The 16,280-nt window shown below is 47.3% G+C and overlaps 1 protein-coding gene across 2 annotated transcripts in view; it reads right to left on the reverse strand.

Moving 5' to 3' along the window:
* CDH4 (cadherin 4) overlaps positions 1-16,280 on the reverse strand; it is a 1,105,063-nt gene that overhangs the window by 106,195 nt on the left and 982,588 nt on the right. For both annotated transcript variants that reach the window (XM_073607535.1, XM_073607534.1), the window contains one exon: positions 12,740-12,912. In XM_073607535.1, the coding sequence (XP_073463636.1) occupies positions 12,740-12,912 (173 nt within the window). The remainder of the gene's footprint in view (positions 1-12,739; positions 12,913-16,280) is intronic.

Here is a 16,280-nt window from a genome sequence, read left to right on the forward strand (position 1 = left end):
TTTATGTAGTGGGATTTCTTTGCCACCACTGTTAACTTGTGAATACAATATCTTTATGTGATTGTCTTTGCCAAAAGTCTGTTTTTTAAATCTTTTGTACTAATAAAATGTAATATTTTATATTAGTTTTCTATCCATTCAATAATTGCTGTTAAAATCCCACTTTTTGAGGTTCTTTTTCTCTTTAAATGACAACCAACTATGGCCCATCAATATACACTGACATATCCACAATAGATTTTCTTTACTCTGTAGTGCAATGGGAAATTTTAGACACTGGATCAGTGGTCATCTGACTACTGGGAGCGTTTACGGATCACTGGAGCTCTTTCAGCATTCAGCACTCCGGTCAGCTCCCTCTATACATACAGTACAATGCTTGCCTGTTTCGTGGACAGCTTGGTCAGTGCTGAAGAACTTATTCTGCCAGCCTCAAACTGACTGGGAGAGGAAGAGGGAAGACTCTACAACCTCGTTACTTTTTTTTTTTTTTTTTTAGGATGACCTTGAAGATCAGGAAATGACTATCTGATGTGTGTCAGGCTGAGCAGGAACAAAGGCAGGTGCCACTCTGATCAATAAGGCAGATACGTGGCTTCCAAAGCACAGAGTTGGTTATCAGCTGGGGGTACAGAAAATAATAGACGCTATCTTGCATGCACCACGTTTCCCAGCTGAATGAGCAGAGTTCTTTGTTCCAAGTGACAGTGTGAAATCCTCCCTGCTCTAACAGGCCCCCTTTCTTCCCACTCTCTTGTGCATGATGTAATTTAGTGATTGGGACGTGCGTTCCAGCGTCCATTGGTATTGCTCCTTCTCTGCTGTCATCTTGCTGAAGCCCTTGACGAGCGCACTTGTCTTATTCTCCTGACAGAGCGAGATACAGCAATCTGATCACAGAGGCGTCTGGGGGAAAAAAAAAAAAAAGGAGCAATCTTCCCCAAAGCTCTGCACAGTTGCGATATACTGCAGTGCAGAGCAGCACCCCCAGCCAAATTCTGTAATGAGAGGTTATATACACTTACACTTTGGCATCCAATAAAACAACTGACTTTGGATTTTTACGCAAGTCTGGAAATGTTGAGGTTGACTTGTCATGGCTTGACATTTTCCTTTTCATTTATTTAATTTGAGATATTTGTTTTAACTGCATATTTATTTTACTGCCATTGTTTTCCCAACTCCTGTCACTTAGGTGAGACAGCTCAGTCTTCAGAAAGATGTGAAGACAAATGAGATAAATGAGAGTATGTGAAATAAACACGATCTAATATAGAGAATATTATCATTACATGTACTGTTTTAACTGCATAAACGTCAGAATACAATACTGCTCACAATAAGGACCCTCATGAAAGCAGACCCTGATGTTAATGCTTGTGTAGATGGTACCATACAGCCAGGGGCGGACTGACAACTCATGGGGCCCCTGGGCAATAGCGGCTCATGGGGCCCCCTTAGTCCCCACCCACCCACACACAAGCCACACCCTCACAAAGCCCCACGTATATATTGCACTGCTACATTACATGCATTGGTCACAGAATTTCTCTACTTCATGTTCAAAATAAATGTTTAAAGATTAAAGAAAAATAAACTCACTTTAACCACATACATTTACTGCAGGGCTGCGTCTCCTGTGAGCAGAATCATGTACAGGTACTTGATTCTGCACTTGCGGGTCTGCATGCTGTTTGACCTGCTGCCGCTGTGATTGGACACACCGAGAGCTAACCAGCGGGTCCGGAGGACCCCATGTCCGCCAGGCCCCGACGATCGTTTCCAACAGAGGCAGAACTGTGGTCTGCCTATGTAAACAAGTCCCCAGAGAGCCTCCCCTTACATCAGGGTCCCCAGAGAGCCTCCCCTTACATCAGGGTCCCCAGAGAGCCTCCCCTTACATCAGGGTCCCCAGAGAACCTCCCCTTACATCAGGGTCCCCAGAGAGCCTCCTCCTTACATCAGGGTCCCCAGAGAGCCTCCCCTTACATCAGGTTCCCCAGAGAGCCTCCTCCTTACATCAGGGTCCCCAGAGAGCCTCCTCCTTACATCAGGGTCCCCAGAGAGCCCCCTCCTTACATCAGGGTCCCCAGAGAGCCCCCTCCTTACATCAAGGTCCCCAGAGAGCCCCCTCCTTACATCAGGGTCCCCAGAGAAACCCCCCATACATCAGGGTCCCCAGAGAGCCCCCCTTACATCAAGGTCTTCAGAGAGCCCCCCCTTACATCAAGGTCTTCAGAGAGCCCCCCTTACATCAAGGTCCCCAGAGAGCCCCCCCATACATCAAGGTCTCCAGAGAGCCCCACATACATCAGGGTCCACTCCCCAGAGAGCCCCCCCATGCATCAGGGTCCCAGAGAGCCCCCCATAGATCCCCCCATAGATCTGGGTCCCCAGAGAGCCCCCAATAGATCTGGGTCCCCAGAGAGCCCCCCCCCATACATCAGGGTCTCCAGAGAGCCCCCCCAAACATCAGGGTCCCCAGAGAGCCTCCTCCTTACATCAGGGTCCCCAGAGACCCTCCTCCTTACATCAGGGTTCCCAGAGAGTCCCCTCCTTACATCAGGGTCCCCAGAGAGTCCCCTCCTTACATCAGGGTCCCCAGAGAGCCCCCTCCTTACATCAGGGTCCCCAGAGAGCCCCCTCCTTACATCAAGGTCCCCAGAGAGCCCCCTCCTTACATCAGGGTCCCCAGAGAAACCCCCCTTACATCAGGGTCCCCAGAGAGCCCCCCTTACATCAGGGTCCCCAGAGAGCCCCCCCATACATCAAGGTCCCCAGAGAGCCCCCCCATACATCAAGGTCCCCAGAGAGCCCCCCCATACATCAAGGTCCCCAGAGAGCCCCCCCATACATCAGGGTCCCCAGAGAGCCCCCCCATACATCAAGGTCTCCAGAGAGCCCCCCCATACATCAAGGTCTCCAGGGAGCCCCACATACATCAGGGTCAACTCCCCAGAGAGCCCCCCTATACATCAGGGTCCCAGAGAGCCCCCCATAGATCTGGGTCCCCAGAAAGCCCCCCAAAGATCTGGGTCCCCAGAGAGCCCCCCATACATCAGGGTCCCCAGAGAGCCCCCCCATACATCAGGGTCCCCAGAGAGCCCCCCCATACATCAGGGTCCCCAGAGAGCCCCCCCCCATACATCAGGGTCCCCAGAGAGCCCCCCCATACATCAGGGTCCCCAGAGAGCCCCCCATACATCAGGGTCCCCAGAGAGCCCCCCCATACATCAGGGTCCCCAGAGAGCCCCCCCATACATCAGGGTCCCCAGAGAGCCCCAGATACATCAGGGTCCCCAGAGAGCCCCCCCATACATCAGGGTCCCCAGAGAGCCCCCCATACATCAGGGTCCCCAGAGAGCCCCCCATACATCAGGGTCCCCAGAGAGCCCCCCATACATCAGGGTCCCCAGAGAGCCCCCCATACATCAGGGTCCCCAGAGAGCCCCCCATACATCAGGGTCCCCAGAGAGCCCCCCATACATCAGGGTCCCCAGAGAGCCCCCCATACATCAGGGTCCCCAGAGAGCCCCCCATACATCAGGGTCCCCAGAGAGCCCCCCCCATACATCAGGGTCCCTAGAGAGCCCCCCATACATCAGGGTCCCCAGAGAGCCCCCCCATACATCAGGGTCCCCAGAGAGCCCCCCATACATCAGGGTCCCCAGAGAGCCCCCCCATACATCAGGGTCCCTAGAGAGCCCCCCATACATCAGGGTCCCCAGAGAGCCCCCCCATACATCAGGGTCCCTAGAGAGCCCCCCATACATCAGGGTCCCCAGAGAGCCCCCCCCATACATCAGGGTCCCTAGAGAGCCCCCCATACATCAGGGTCCCCAGAGAGCCCCCCCATACATCAGGGTCCCCAGAGAGCCCCCCCCATACATCAGGGTCCCCAGAGAGCCCCCCCCATACATCAGGGTCCCTAGAGAGCCCCCCATACATCAGGGTCCCCAGAGAGCCCCCCCATACATCAGGGTCCCTAGAGAGCCCCCCATACATCAGGGTCCCCAGAGAGCCCCCCCCCCATACATCAGGGTCCCTAGAGAGCCCCCCATACATCAGGGTCCCCAGAGAGCCCCCCCATACATCAGGGTCCCCAGAGAGCCCCCCCCATACATCAGGGTCCCCAGAGAGCCCCCCCCATACATCAGGGTCCCCAGACTTAACCCCCCCAGAGGTTCCCTCTGTACCTGGCTGTGCACCTCCAACCCAAGGGGGAGGTGGGAGGTGGCGATCGACAGTTCTATGGTGCCTGTGGATCTCACTGGGGCTTGTAGTCCTCCTTCTGATTCTGTACAGTGGATAGGGGAGGGGCCTCTGACCCGGGCAGCAGTCGGCAACAGTGTACAAGCAGAGAGTGAAACTTGTAGCTGCCCGGGTCAGAGGCCCCTCCCCTTTCCACTCTACAATCTGGAGGAGAAATACAAGTCCCCGGGAGATGCTGCGAGCACCATAGAGCTGCTGATCGCCGCCTCCCACTCCCCTCACTGCATCCCAAACTGAAAGAGGAGATGCCCGCCTCATCCCCCCGCACCCCCCCCCCCCCCCCCGCGGCAGTCGGCAGAACGGCTCCACCGCAGCACGCCCAGCAGCATACCCCTAGATCCGACGAGCATGTCTCCCGGGCCCCCTACTGGCTGCGGGCCCTCGGTCGGCGTCCGATCGACCGAATGGTCAGTCCGCCCCTGCATACAGCTTCAGAAAGCCTCATGGGGGTGATTTTTTAAAACTAGAGAGTGCAAAATCTGGTGCAGCTCTGCATGGAATCAATCAGCTTATAACTTCAGCTTGTTCATTAAGGCGGGGTTCACACTAGTGCGAATTGGATGCGGGTCTCCCCGCATCCAATTCTCATAACAGGAGATTGTGGCTGGCTCTCTATGGAGCTGGTTCACACATCTCTGGAGCAGATTGCACAGGGGGTCCTGTGCGTCTTTGGGTCAGTTTCAGGTCCGAATTCAGGCAAGAATTTGGGCCTAAATCGCCAGGGACGCACCGGACCCCTGCTGTGCGCCGCATTGGTATTAGAGGTGAACCCAGCCTGAAGCTTTGCTAACAAAACTGCAAGCTGATTGGTTTCTATGCACAGCTGCACCAGATTTTGCACTCACTAGTTTTAGTAAATCAACCCCCTAGTGTCAGACAGGGGTCACATAAGGTAGAACTGAACAGGTCAGCCAAAGGGCTGCAGATAACAATTACAAATGGTTATCTTCTATGTGGTGTGTAAGGCAGGCCATTACATGGAGCAAAAAGAAATTTGCATCCTTCCCCCATCAACACTGACAGTGCTGACAGGGGAATTCACAATTATCTTTTCCCAGTGGGAGCAGGCGGAAGAAGCTGTCCCCGCAAGGAGAAGACAGTAATTATTGCTAATGGTTATAGCAGCCACTAGCGATAATCACAAGAGGCTGGTTATTTCCAAATTGATTGATCGATCAACTTAGTATATTCAGCCTGCCCATTAAAGTGGGAGTAAACTCCCATCTCTGACTTTAACCCATAGGTAAGCCTATAATAAGGCTTACCTATAGGTACTGCAAATATATTTACTGTACATGCAGCTGGTAACATCACCGGTGCATGCGCTCTGAAAAACCGGCCACCCGGGCTGTTCCTTCAGAGTCCTGTGCCATAAGCGGTGACTGTGCGGGAGTAGGGGTGTGGAAAATAATCATAGAATTGATGCATCTCGATGCAGCCTTGCACGATTCAGCATTGATTTGGAGAACAGCCGCATCAATTGCATGGATGACATCATCCCGGCTCCCCCTGCCTCTCCTGAGACAGCCCTGCCAGTGCACTCTAAAGTTAAAACATATCACGGTCAGTCCCTCTGTTTCATATATTCCTTCCTACGTGTGTAAGGGTTAATGTGAACCGATGCCTCTACATTATTATCTTCAATCTTTCATCACACTTTGTGTGAACAGTTTGGGGATGCCCCTTCCTGTTCCAACATGACTGCGCACCAGTGCACAAAGCAAGGTCCATAAAGACATGGATGAGCGAGTTTGGGGTGGAGGAACTTGACTGATCGGCACAGAGTCCTGACCTCAACCCTGATAGAACACTTTTGGGATTAATAAGAGCGGAGACCACGAGCCAGGCCTTCTCATCCAACATCAGTGCCTGACCTCACAAATGCGCTTCTGGAAGAATGGTCAAACATTCCCATAGACACACTCCTAAACCTTGTGGACAGTCTTCCCAGAAGAGTTGAAGCTGTTATAGCTGCAAAGGGTGAGCCAACTCAATATTGAACCCTATGGACTAAGATTGGGATGCCATTGAAGTTCATGTAAAGGCAGGCATCCCAATACTTTTGACAAAATAGTATATATATATATATATATATATATATATATATATATATATATATATAATATGTATAATATCAATATCAATAAGAAATAAAAGCGATGGAGATCAGATCTTCCTGCTTTGTCTTTATTCAAACTTACATGTCACAAGAAACAAAAGATGATGGTTTCAGGCGATATTGCCCTTTCTCAAATTCACAAGAGAAAGGGCAGTGTTGCTCGAATTGGTCATCCTTTGTTCCTTGTGACATGTATGTTTGAACGAAGACAAAGCAGGAAGATCCATCCCTTTCATGTATTGGACTCATATGTATTGCTTTGTTTGGGAGCCCATTTGATGTCTTGAAGCACGGAAATCATAGCACATGCAGTATATATATATATATATATATATATATATATATATATATACACTGTATGTGTGTATTTATTTATTTTACGTGCAAAGACTTTTATTACGTTTCATCAAATTCAAGAAAGAAGGAACAACGATTAAATCGCTCTGCCCCACGTAGCCTGAGCGTGATACCAGACCCGTGATCACACGGGTACATATACAGGAAATACATATAAAGTATCAAAAGAACATACAGAATGACAAACCCAAATAACAAATTATACAAATACCATGACATGGAAGAAAATAAACACTTTGCTCAGCGACCCCAAGCATGGGTATCAAAGAACACCCATGTCCAATCATTAATGTGACATAAACATTTGCACAATACACAAGTAGGTGATAGACTGTAGTTCTGTCAACAGCTGGAGAGCTACAGGTTGAGCACCCACGTGATAAAGTAACCAAAATAATATAACAAAAATCTGAAAAAAAAAGGACATGAAAGAACAAAGACTTGAAAGGAAAAAAGAAAAGGAAGACAAGGAGAGAGATCTAGAAATCTCGATGTTGAGATGGCACAATTGCCTAAGTTTATTTTATTGATATTTCAAGTTCTGGTATTGCGGTGCCTACCCTCCAATGGAGTGATCGGGTCAAGGGTGTACAGTGATTTATACAACTCGAAAACACAACTCTGGCGCTAAAGCATTTTCATTTTATCACCTCTGACAGATTTTCTCATCTGGCCCCTTCTTTCAGTAAAAAAAATAAAAATAAATATATATATATATATATATATATATATATATATATATATATATATATATATATATATATATATATATATCCTTGAGTTTTTAATAGACTACATACAGGCGTGTGTTTTTTCTGTGGTCAGCAAACCCTGTGATTTTCTTAACCTACACTGGTATGGCATGGTTTGTCTTTTCACTGTCAATGAGTATAGGCAAAGCAATGCCTTTATAAGATGCTGGGTTAAGGCGAAAAAAATTCTATTCTATAATCACGCAAAAAAAAAAGAAGCACTGTATATACTCGAGTATAAGTCGAGTTTTTCAGCACATTTTTTTTCGACTTATACTCGAGTCAAGCACTTTTCTGCAGCAAAAAATTTCATTTTCCAAACCGAATTTGGGGCCCCGTATCTCAGGGCCACTTGGTGCTAGGAACCCCACATTTGGCGTGCAAACCCAGTGGAACTGGTACCATAACATATCCAAAGATGGAGTTCCTAGCACTAAGTGGCCCCGAGATACAGGGCCCCAAAGTCGGTTAGGAAAATGTCATTCTCTGCTACAGAAAAGTGCTTGACATTTTTTAAACAGATTTTTGGGCCCTGTATCTTGGGGCCACTTGGTGCTAGAAACCCCAGCTTTGGATATTTTATGGTGCTAGTTCCACTGGGTTTGCACACCAAATTTGGGGTTCTTAGCACTAAGTGACCCCAAGATACGGGCCCCAAATTCGGTCAACTGTGTCCATCTGCAGTAATGTCATTTCGGGACCCTTTGGGTTCAGAGACCCCAAATTTTTGGCTGCAGCTAGGGGGCATCTAGGAACCCTTAACTACCGAGTTTGAAGTTCAGGGGACCTATGGCTGCAAATGGGCAAAGTGAGGCATACAAATGGGCACAGTGAGGCGGCAAATGGGCATTGTTGACCCTCTTTTCCACTTACAGTAGCTGTGCATTTCTCACCCTCGTCTTATACTCGGGTCAATAAGTTTTTCCCATTTTTTTGTGGTAAATTAAGGCCTCGACTTATACTCGGAACGACTTATACTCGAGTATATACGGTAATAATGTTCCCATGTAGTAATGTTTATTTTTGTAGGCCTGCCTAACATGTATTATTATTATTGTAAAGGAGATATAGCACCAACAGTTTGCACAGTGCATTATAATATAAAGGAGACAGTACAGTAACAATACAGTTCACTAGAGAAGGAATAGGAGGGCCCTGTTCATGGAGCTTAGATTCTAAAGGGAGGGGGAGGTGGTACAAAAGGTAACAGCTGTAGGGGGATGATCTGAGGGAGGTGGCCAAAGTCTAGTTTTTAGGTGGAAATGGGGTAGGGATTGCCTAAAAGCAGAGTTAACTGAACATACTGGGGTAGGGAGTTCCACAGGATGAGAGAGGCTCTGAAGAAGTCTTGGAGCATGGGAGGAGGTATCAAAGGAGCTAGAGAGCAAAAAGTAAGGGGAGCAGAGTGGAAGATTTGGGTGATATCTTGAGATGAGGTTGGTGATGTAGCTGGGGGAGTATACACACAATGTCAGACCATTGTTCCTAATTTTTACTGACAGTCTACTAACTGCAATGGTACCAGCTGAGAAAAGCCAATGTAGCACCAATATTTAAAAAGGGTCCAAAATACATCCCTGGGAATTACAGACCAGTTAGCCTAACATCAATAGTATGTAAACTCTTAGAGGGGATAATAAGGGACTATATACAAGATTTTAGTAATAAGAATGATATAATTAGCAGTAATCAGCATGGATTCATGAAGAATCGTTCTAGCCAAACCAATCTATTAACCTTCTATGAGGAGGCGAGTTGCCATCTAGATAAAGGAAGGCCTGTAGACGTGGTGTATCTGGATTTTTCAAAAGCATTTGACACAGTTCCCCATAAACGTTTACTGTACAAAATAAGGTCCGTTGGCATGGACCATAGGGTGAGTACATGGATTGAAAACTGGCTACAAGGACGAGTTCAGAGGGTGGGGATAAATGGGGAGTACTCAGAATGGTCAGGGGTGGGAAGTGGGGTCCCCAGGGTTCTGTACTGGGACAAGGCCTGTTTAATTTGTTCATAAACGACTATGGAGGATGGGATAAACAGTTCAATCTCTGTATTTGCTGACAATACTAAGCTAAGCAGGGCAATAACTTCTCCGCAGGATGTGGAATGAGGTTCAATGTAGAAAAATGTAAAATAATGCATTTGGGTGGCAAAAATATGAATGCAATCTATACACTGGGGGGAGAACCTCCAGGCAATCTAGGATGGAAAAGAACCTGGGGGTCCTAGTAGATCAGAGATCTTCAAACCACGGCCCTCCAGCTGTTGCAGAACTACACATCCCATGAGACATTGTAAAACTCTGACATTCACAGACATGACTAGGCATGATGAGAATTGTAGTTCCTGAACAACTGGAGGGCCATAGTTTGAAGACCCATGTAGTAGATGATAGGCTCAGCAATGGCATGCAATGCCAAGCTGCTGCTAACAAAGCAAACAGAATATTGGCATGTATTAAAAAGGGGATTAACTCCAGAGATAAATTGATAATTCTCCCACTCTACAAGACTCTGGTCTGGCCGCACCTGGAGTATGCTGTCAAGTTCTGGGCACCAGTCCTCAGGAAGGATGTACTGGAAATGGAGAGATTATAAAGAAGGGCAACAAAGCTAATAAAGGGTCTGGAGGATATTAGTTATGAGGAAAGGTTGTGAGCACTGAACTTATTCTCTCTGGAGAAGACGCTTGAGAGGGGATATCATTTCAATATACAAATACCGTACTGGTGACCCCACAATAGGGATAAAAGTTTTTCGCAGAAGGGAGGTTATTAAGACTCGTGGCCACTCATTAAAATTAGAAAAAAACAGGTTTAACCTTAAACTGAGTAGTGGTTTCTTTACTGTAAGAGCGGCAAGGATGTGGAATTCCCTTCCACAGGTGGTGGTCTCAGCAGGGGGCATCAATCATTTTAAGAAACTATTAGATAAGCACCTGAACGACCGCAACATACAGGGATATACAATGTAACACTGACATATAATCACACACATAGGTTGGACTTGATGGACTTGTGTCTTTTTTCGACCTCACCTACTAAGTTGGGAAGCCAGTGAAGGGATTGGCAGCAGCCATGGATGGGGTAGAAAGGTGGATGAGTCTAGCAGCAGCATTCATGATAGACTGAAGGGGGGGATAGCTTGTGTAAAGGCAGGCCAGTAAGAAGTAGTATTCAAGGCAGAAGATAACCAGGAAATGAATATGTCATATCTAGAAAACAGAGTTATGTGTGGACATTTTTTAAGAGTAACCTCTTCACTGTACTCCAACGGAAACCCCTATCTACAGTCTATCAACCCGCTCCCAATAAATTCCTCACATGGATGAGTCCCTTTTGTTTTGCCTCTTTTGTATTTGATGGTTTCGTTGACGTCAATTGTTGCACTGGTGGCAGCGTCTAGATCCATACTTTGAATTTATCAAAACCAGCCCACTGCACACGCTCCCTCTAGATTTGCCATGCAGCTTATGAGCTAATGAGCTTTGCATACATTACACAGGTAATTTGTAGAGGCTGATTACTAGTGAGCTCGGGTAATATAGCCGGGCAGATTTCTGGACGTGAGAACTAGAAGTGAATCATCTAACAGACAAGAGCTAGGTACATTACAGCTTCATAGCCTTATTGCATTTATTTTCCATTTGTGTGTGAAGTGTGCTGAAACATCTTTATCAAATCCATGCCCTTATTCCTTCTGCTCCCCTTGCCAGCAGCACCATTCAAATCCGATTTTCTATATAGTTCACTGATCTCACATTTACTATGCTTCCCTGTGCTAAAAAAAAAAAAAAAAAGGTCACAAAGCATTCCTATAGGCGTGTTATCGCAGCCCTACTTGAAGTCACTACATTTTGTCACTTTCTTCCCTTTATATGCAATGTTTGGCAGCTCCTGTTGTCTATTACATACTTGTTGATTGATTTACTAAAACTGGAGAGTGCATAATCTGGTGCAGCTGTGCATTGAAACCAATCAGCTTCCAGGTCTAAGCTCACGTTCACAGCGGTGCGATTTGACCAGTGGAGGCTCGTCCATTAGGGGCGCCCGAGCGCCGCCCGCTCTATTCACCACCTTCTAGCGATGCGGCGATGCGATGCTCTATCCATCGCCGCCACCACCCCCTATTTATGCGTCTGGCCCCTTTCAGGATGCCGGGCGCCTGAATTACAGTGGCGGGGGTATTTTTCTTAAGCACCTGATTAGAGCCAGAAGCTCTAATAGGCTTCAAAATAGGGTGGGCTCGTGGCGCAGAACATTAGGTGTTACAACAATGAATTAATATTTGTTGTTGCAACACTGATCCTCCTCCCTGACAATCAGGAAGTTGATCTGATACCCATCACCCGATTGGCTGAAAGGACAGACGATCCTATTGGACACCTAGGAGGAGGGGAGGAGATGCACTGCGGAAGCGAGGTGGAGGGAGGAGAAGACACAGGAGCCGCTAAAACCTATGCCCCGATGCCCGCTGCAGCCTGATGTCCGCCGATGCCCCAATCCCCGCCGCCCCTTGATGTCCACCCCGATGCCCACTGCAGCCTGATGTCCGCCGATGCCCCAATCCCCACCGCCCCTTGATGTCCACTGCTGCCCAATGCCCTCAGCCTAGATGGGGAAAGTGGACCGACCGGCAGACAGCGAGCAGGGTTGGGGGCGGGGTTGGGGTGCCGCGGTGGGGGGGTTGTTTGCCGCCCCCCTCCAAACAAAAAACCACGAGCCGCCACTGGATTTGACATGCGATAGTGCCGTCAACAGCACTGTCCCAATCGGTGCGACACCGACTTTGTGGCGCCGCAATGATTTCCAAAAGTAGTTCCTTCACTACTTTCGGTGACTTCAGGGGCAATTTCAATAGACATCTGTGCATGAACCCTTGCAGATGTCTTTCAAATCTTCCCCAAAACTCGCCCTGAAATGCCGGTTTGAAATCATGCGAGTTCAGCTGAACTTGATTTCAAACCAGCATTTAGTGTGAACGAGGGCTTATTGTCAAAGCTTAATTGAACAAGCGGAAGTTAGAAGCTGATTGGCTACCATGCACAGCTGCACCAAATTTTGCACTTTCCAGTTTTAGTAAATCAATCCCCCAGAGTAGCTGACAGCTTGATTCCAACTCCCCCTCCTCAATCAGCCAAGTCCAGTACACTTCAGTAAAGTAGTGTCTACAAGATCTCAAAATACTAATGTTTATCCATCACCTGAAGACACAGAAGCAATGAAAGACCTGCTCACCTCTCTGTCCAGACCTGCCGCCACTGTATTAATGACTCCTGTTTCGCTGTGGATCACAAACATATCCTGGGAGGGGCTCTGCGGACTCTGAGTCATGATGCGGTACATGACGATCCCATTCGACGTGTTGATATCATCAGCATCGTGTGCGGTCACTGTCATCACATAGGTACCTGTGAGCACAAAAAAGGTACGCGTTTAAGGAAATGAGGGAAATATTAACATATCGGAATAAATTCCATATCACTTTCACCGTTTTGTAAGGCTTCCACCTGCCCTGATTGTGTCAGTGCTGCCCATGCTTTCCACTACCAAAAGGGCCGGTGCTTTCTAAAACATGGCTGACCTATTCTTTCATAGATTGTGTGTTTAGAAAGGGTTGCTATTACATTTAGTTGCCAAGTGATAGTTGCCTTGACCAATTGTTAGGAGGTCAATTGATTTTTGCCCTAATTCTGGAATTGCTGCACTTCTCTCTTCTGTCACTAGATGGCCAGGTATCTGAGGACATTAAATAAGACAAGGGCATTGCAAGGACAGATTAGGAATAGATGGGGTGTCTCAGCCAATGGGCAGGGATTTTCTTGGGTCCCTTGGCCTGCTGGGAGAACCTATTTATTTGGGCGGAGTCAGGTGATTGGGGTTCTGTGCCACCTGGACGGCTGTCTGGTTAGACGTGTGTTGTATTGGCCCGGGCTGCTAGGACACAAACCTAAGGCCTATCCTGGGGACATCTGGCTGCTAGGCTGTCGGAGGGCCTATCCAGAAGCAGGAAAAGCAGCATAGGGTTGGGACTGCGGGCTTGTATTCCAACCAGAAATAATGGTTCCGCTGGCCGGGGAACCAGTCGTGGTTGGTGGTAGGGGGAAAGCTGTCGCCACTAAGGGGCCATCCACCTTGCTACCGTAGACCATTGTGAGTAAGCCGAGACCAGAGCAGACCTCACCAGCCGGGGACGGTGAAGAAGTGGGAAAACTTCAGCAAGTGCCAAGTCAGGGACCCAGCGGGACAGCAGAGGTGACGCTTGTGGAGTGCCAAGCCAGGGACCTAACGTGTCAGCAGGGGTGATGCTTGAAGAGTATCTGTGAGTGCCAAGCCAGGGACCCAGCAGGGAAGTGGGGGTGGCGCTTGAGGAAGATACTGAGTGCTCCTGTGAAAGAGCTTAGGGGATCCAGTGGCTAGTGGATCTGAAGTCTAGTGAAAGACTGGGAGCTCATTGAGTGAAGACCCACAGTGAGTGAGTGTGGAGTAAAGAGAACTGTTTGTGTTTCAAACAGTTGAATACCATTACCGTTAGTAACAGCTACAAGATTGTTGCCATAGTAGACAGCGATCCTACCTTTACAGAAGTGGTGTCCCACTGGAGGCCTTCACCTGTATAACTCTTTACCTAAAGTCTTGGAGTCTGCCAATTATCTTTGCATCTACCTAAGGGTGTCCTGGCTCTAACCCTCTCTCCCACAGTTCTGTTTAGGAGACAATAAATCTCTTTGCATTCAAAATGTGTCTGGCGCCCACCTGTTCATCTTGCATTACACCCACCATGCCTTGTAAAACCCACTCTACACTAAAGGATGTCAGCTCTCCCTAACCCTTTAGGTAACTATTAGGCCTAAAGAGGCCTGGGACTTTGCTACATATATTCTTTCTATAATTTCCTTTACCATCATCTTTTGGGGTGTATTTTTGAAGCATACAATCCAGGCGTAATGAGAGGTTTATAGGCAAGTAAAAAGTATTGCTACTAAACTACCAAACAATAATAATAAATAAATAATAAGAATAAAGAATAAAGACACCAGCAAACACTTGTTTTGGTTAATAAACTAGCACTTCAGATTGTCTAAACTGTGTATTACTTAAATATCTTCATTGTTATTTTTCTACTCTTTGTGAAAACCTTCAATAAAAATATTGAAACAGAACGAAGACAACGCTCCATCCAGTTCAACCTTTGTATGTTAGGGCCATTTTTAATACCCCATTATATTGTGCTTGCTAAGAAACGCATTTAAATATTTTTTCGAATTGATCTACACGCCCTGCTGACTTCACCAACCGTGGAAGGCATTTACATATCCATACTGCTCTAACATTAAAAAATCCCTAATGCCGCGTACACACGACCGGTTTTGCCGTCGGAATAAACTCCAAAGGTTTCTCCGACGGAACTCCGACGGAATTCTGCTCAAGCGGTCTTGCATACACACGGTCACACCAAAGTCCGACCATTCAGAACGCAGTGACGTACAACACGTACGACGGGACTAGAAAAAGGAAGTTCAATAGCCAGCAGCCAATAGCTTCCATCTAGTACTTGCTTCAGAGCATGCGTCGTTGTTGGTCCGTCGGAACAGCATACAGACGATCGGTTTTCCCGATAGGAATTGGTTCCGTCGGAAAAATTTAGAACATGTTCCATTTCTAGATCTGTCAGAATTTTCGAAAAAAAAGTCAGATGAGGCCTACACACAATCATAATATACGATGAAGAGTTTCCGTCGGACTTTTTCTGTCGGACATTCCGCTTGTGTGTACGCGGCAGTTTAAAATGTAACCACATCCAACTTCATTCTTTAGAGACCTTCAGTTAAATAGTTTCCTCCCAAAGCTAAAGTCCCCATTTAAAGTGTTACTAAAGGATTTTTTTTTAATTAAAATAATAAACATGTTATACTCACCTGCTCTGTGCAAGGGTATTGCAAAGAGCAGCCCCAGTCGTCCTTTACTGGGGCCCCCCGTTGGCAAACTGTGCTCCTCCTATTCTCTGTGTATCTCTATAGCAAGCCGTTTGCTATGGGGGCACACAGTGCATGCTCACTCCTGAGCTGTGTTATCTATGAAGTCACCCTCCATAGGCACGCACAAGCATGGCTTGGCCTCACCCCCCCCCCACTTCATCTTCACAGCATTATATTGACAGCAGCAAAAACCAATGGCTCCCACTGCTGCCTGAGTCTCCTGAGAGTAGAGGAAGAGGGGAGAGAAGAAATCCAGCCGTGCACAGCACTGGATCAATTGAGGATGCAGGTTAGTATTTAGGGAGGTGGATGAGGACAGCAAGATGTAAAACATTTTTAATCTTAATGCAGGGAGTGCATGAAGGTAAAAAAAAATAAAGTTTTGCCTTTAGACCCACTTTAAAGGTTTGTATGTTGTGATCATATCCCTTTTAAAGTGTAAGTAAACCCCCTTATCATTATCAGCCAGGGTTAGGGTTAGGGTTGCCTCTGTTTCATCTACAACTGCCATCTTTGCCTCTGTTTCATCTACAACTGCCATGATGCTGCACATGTGATCAGTTATGACACCATCCATTGGATAGTTTGAGAGTTCGGTTGAGAGCACAGCCAATCGGAGTGTTACATTTCTGGCACGTGCTGGAAATGAAACTGAAATGAAACATCCGCTTTAAGGGTCTCTTCTCCAAGGAGAATAAGTTTAATGTTTGCAGTCGTTCCTCATACCTGAGGTCCTCCAGCCCCCTTCCTATCTTTGTTGCCCTTCTTTGCTCTCTCTAGTTACCGCCAGTGGCGTTGCT

This window comes from Aquarana catesbeiana, linkage group LG12 (assembly GCF_042186555.1).
Source record: "Aquarana catesbeiana isolate 2022-GZ linkage group LG12, ASM4218655v1, whole genome shotgun sequence".
Classification (NCBI taxonomy): Eukaryota; Metazoa; Chordata; class Amphibia; order Anura; family Ranidae; genus Aquarana; species Aquarana catesbeiana.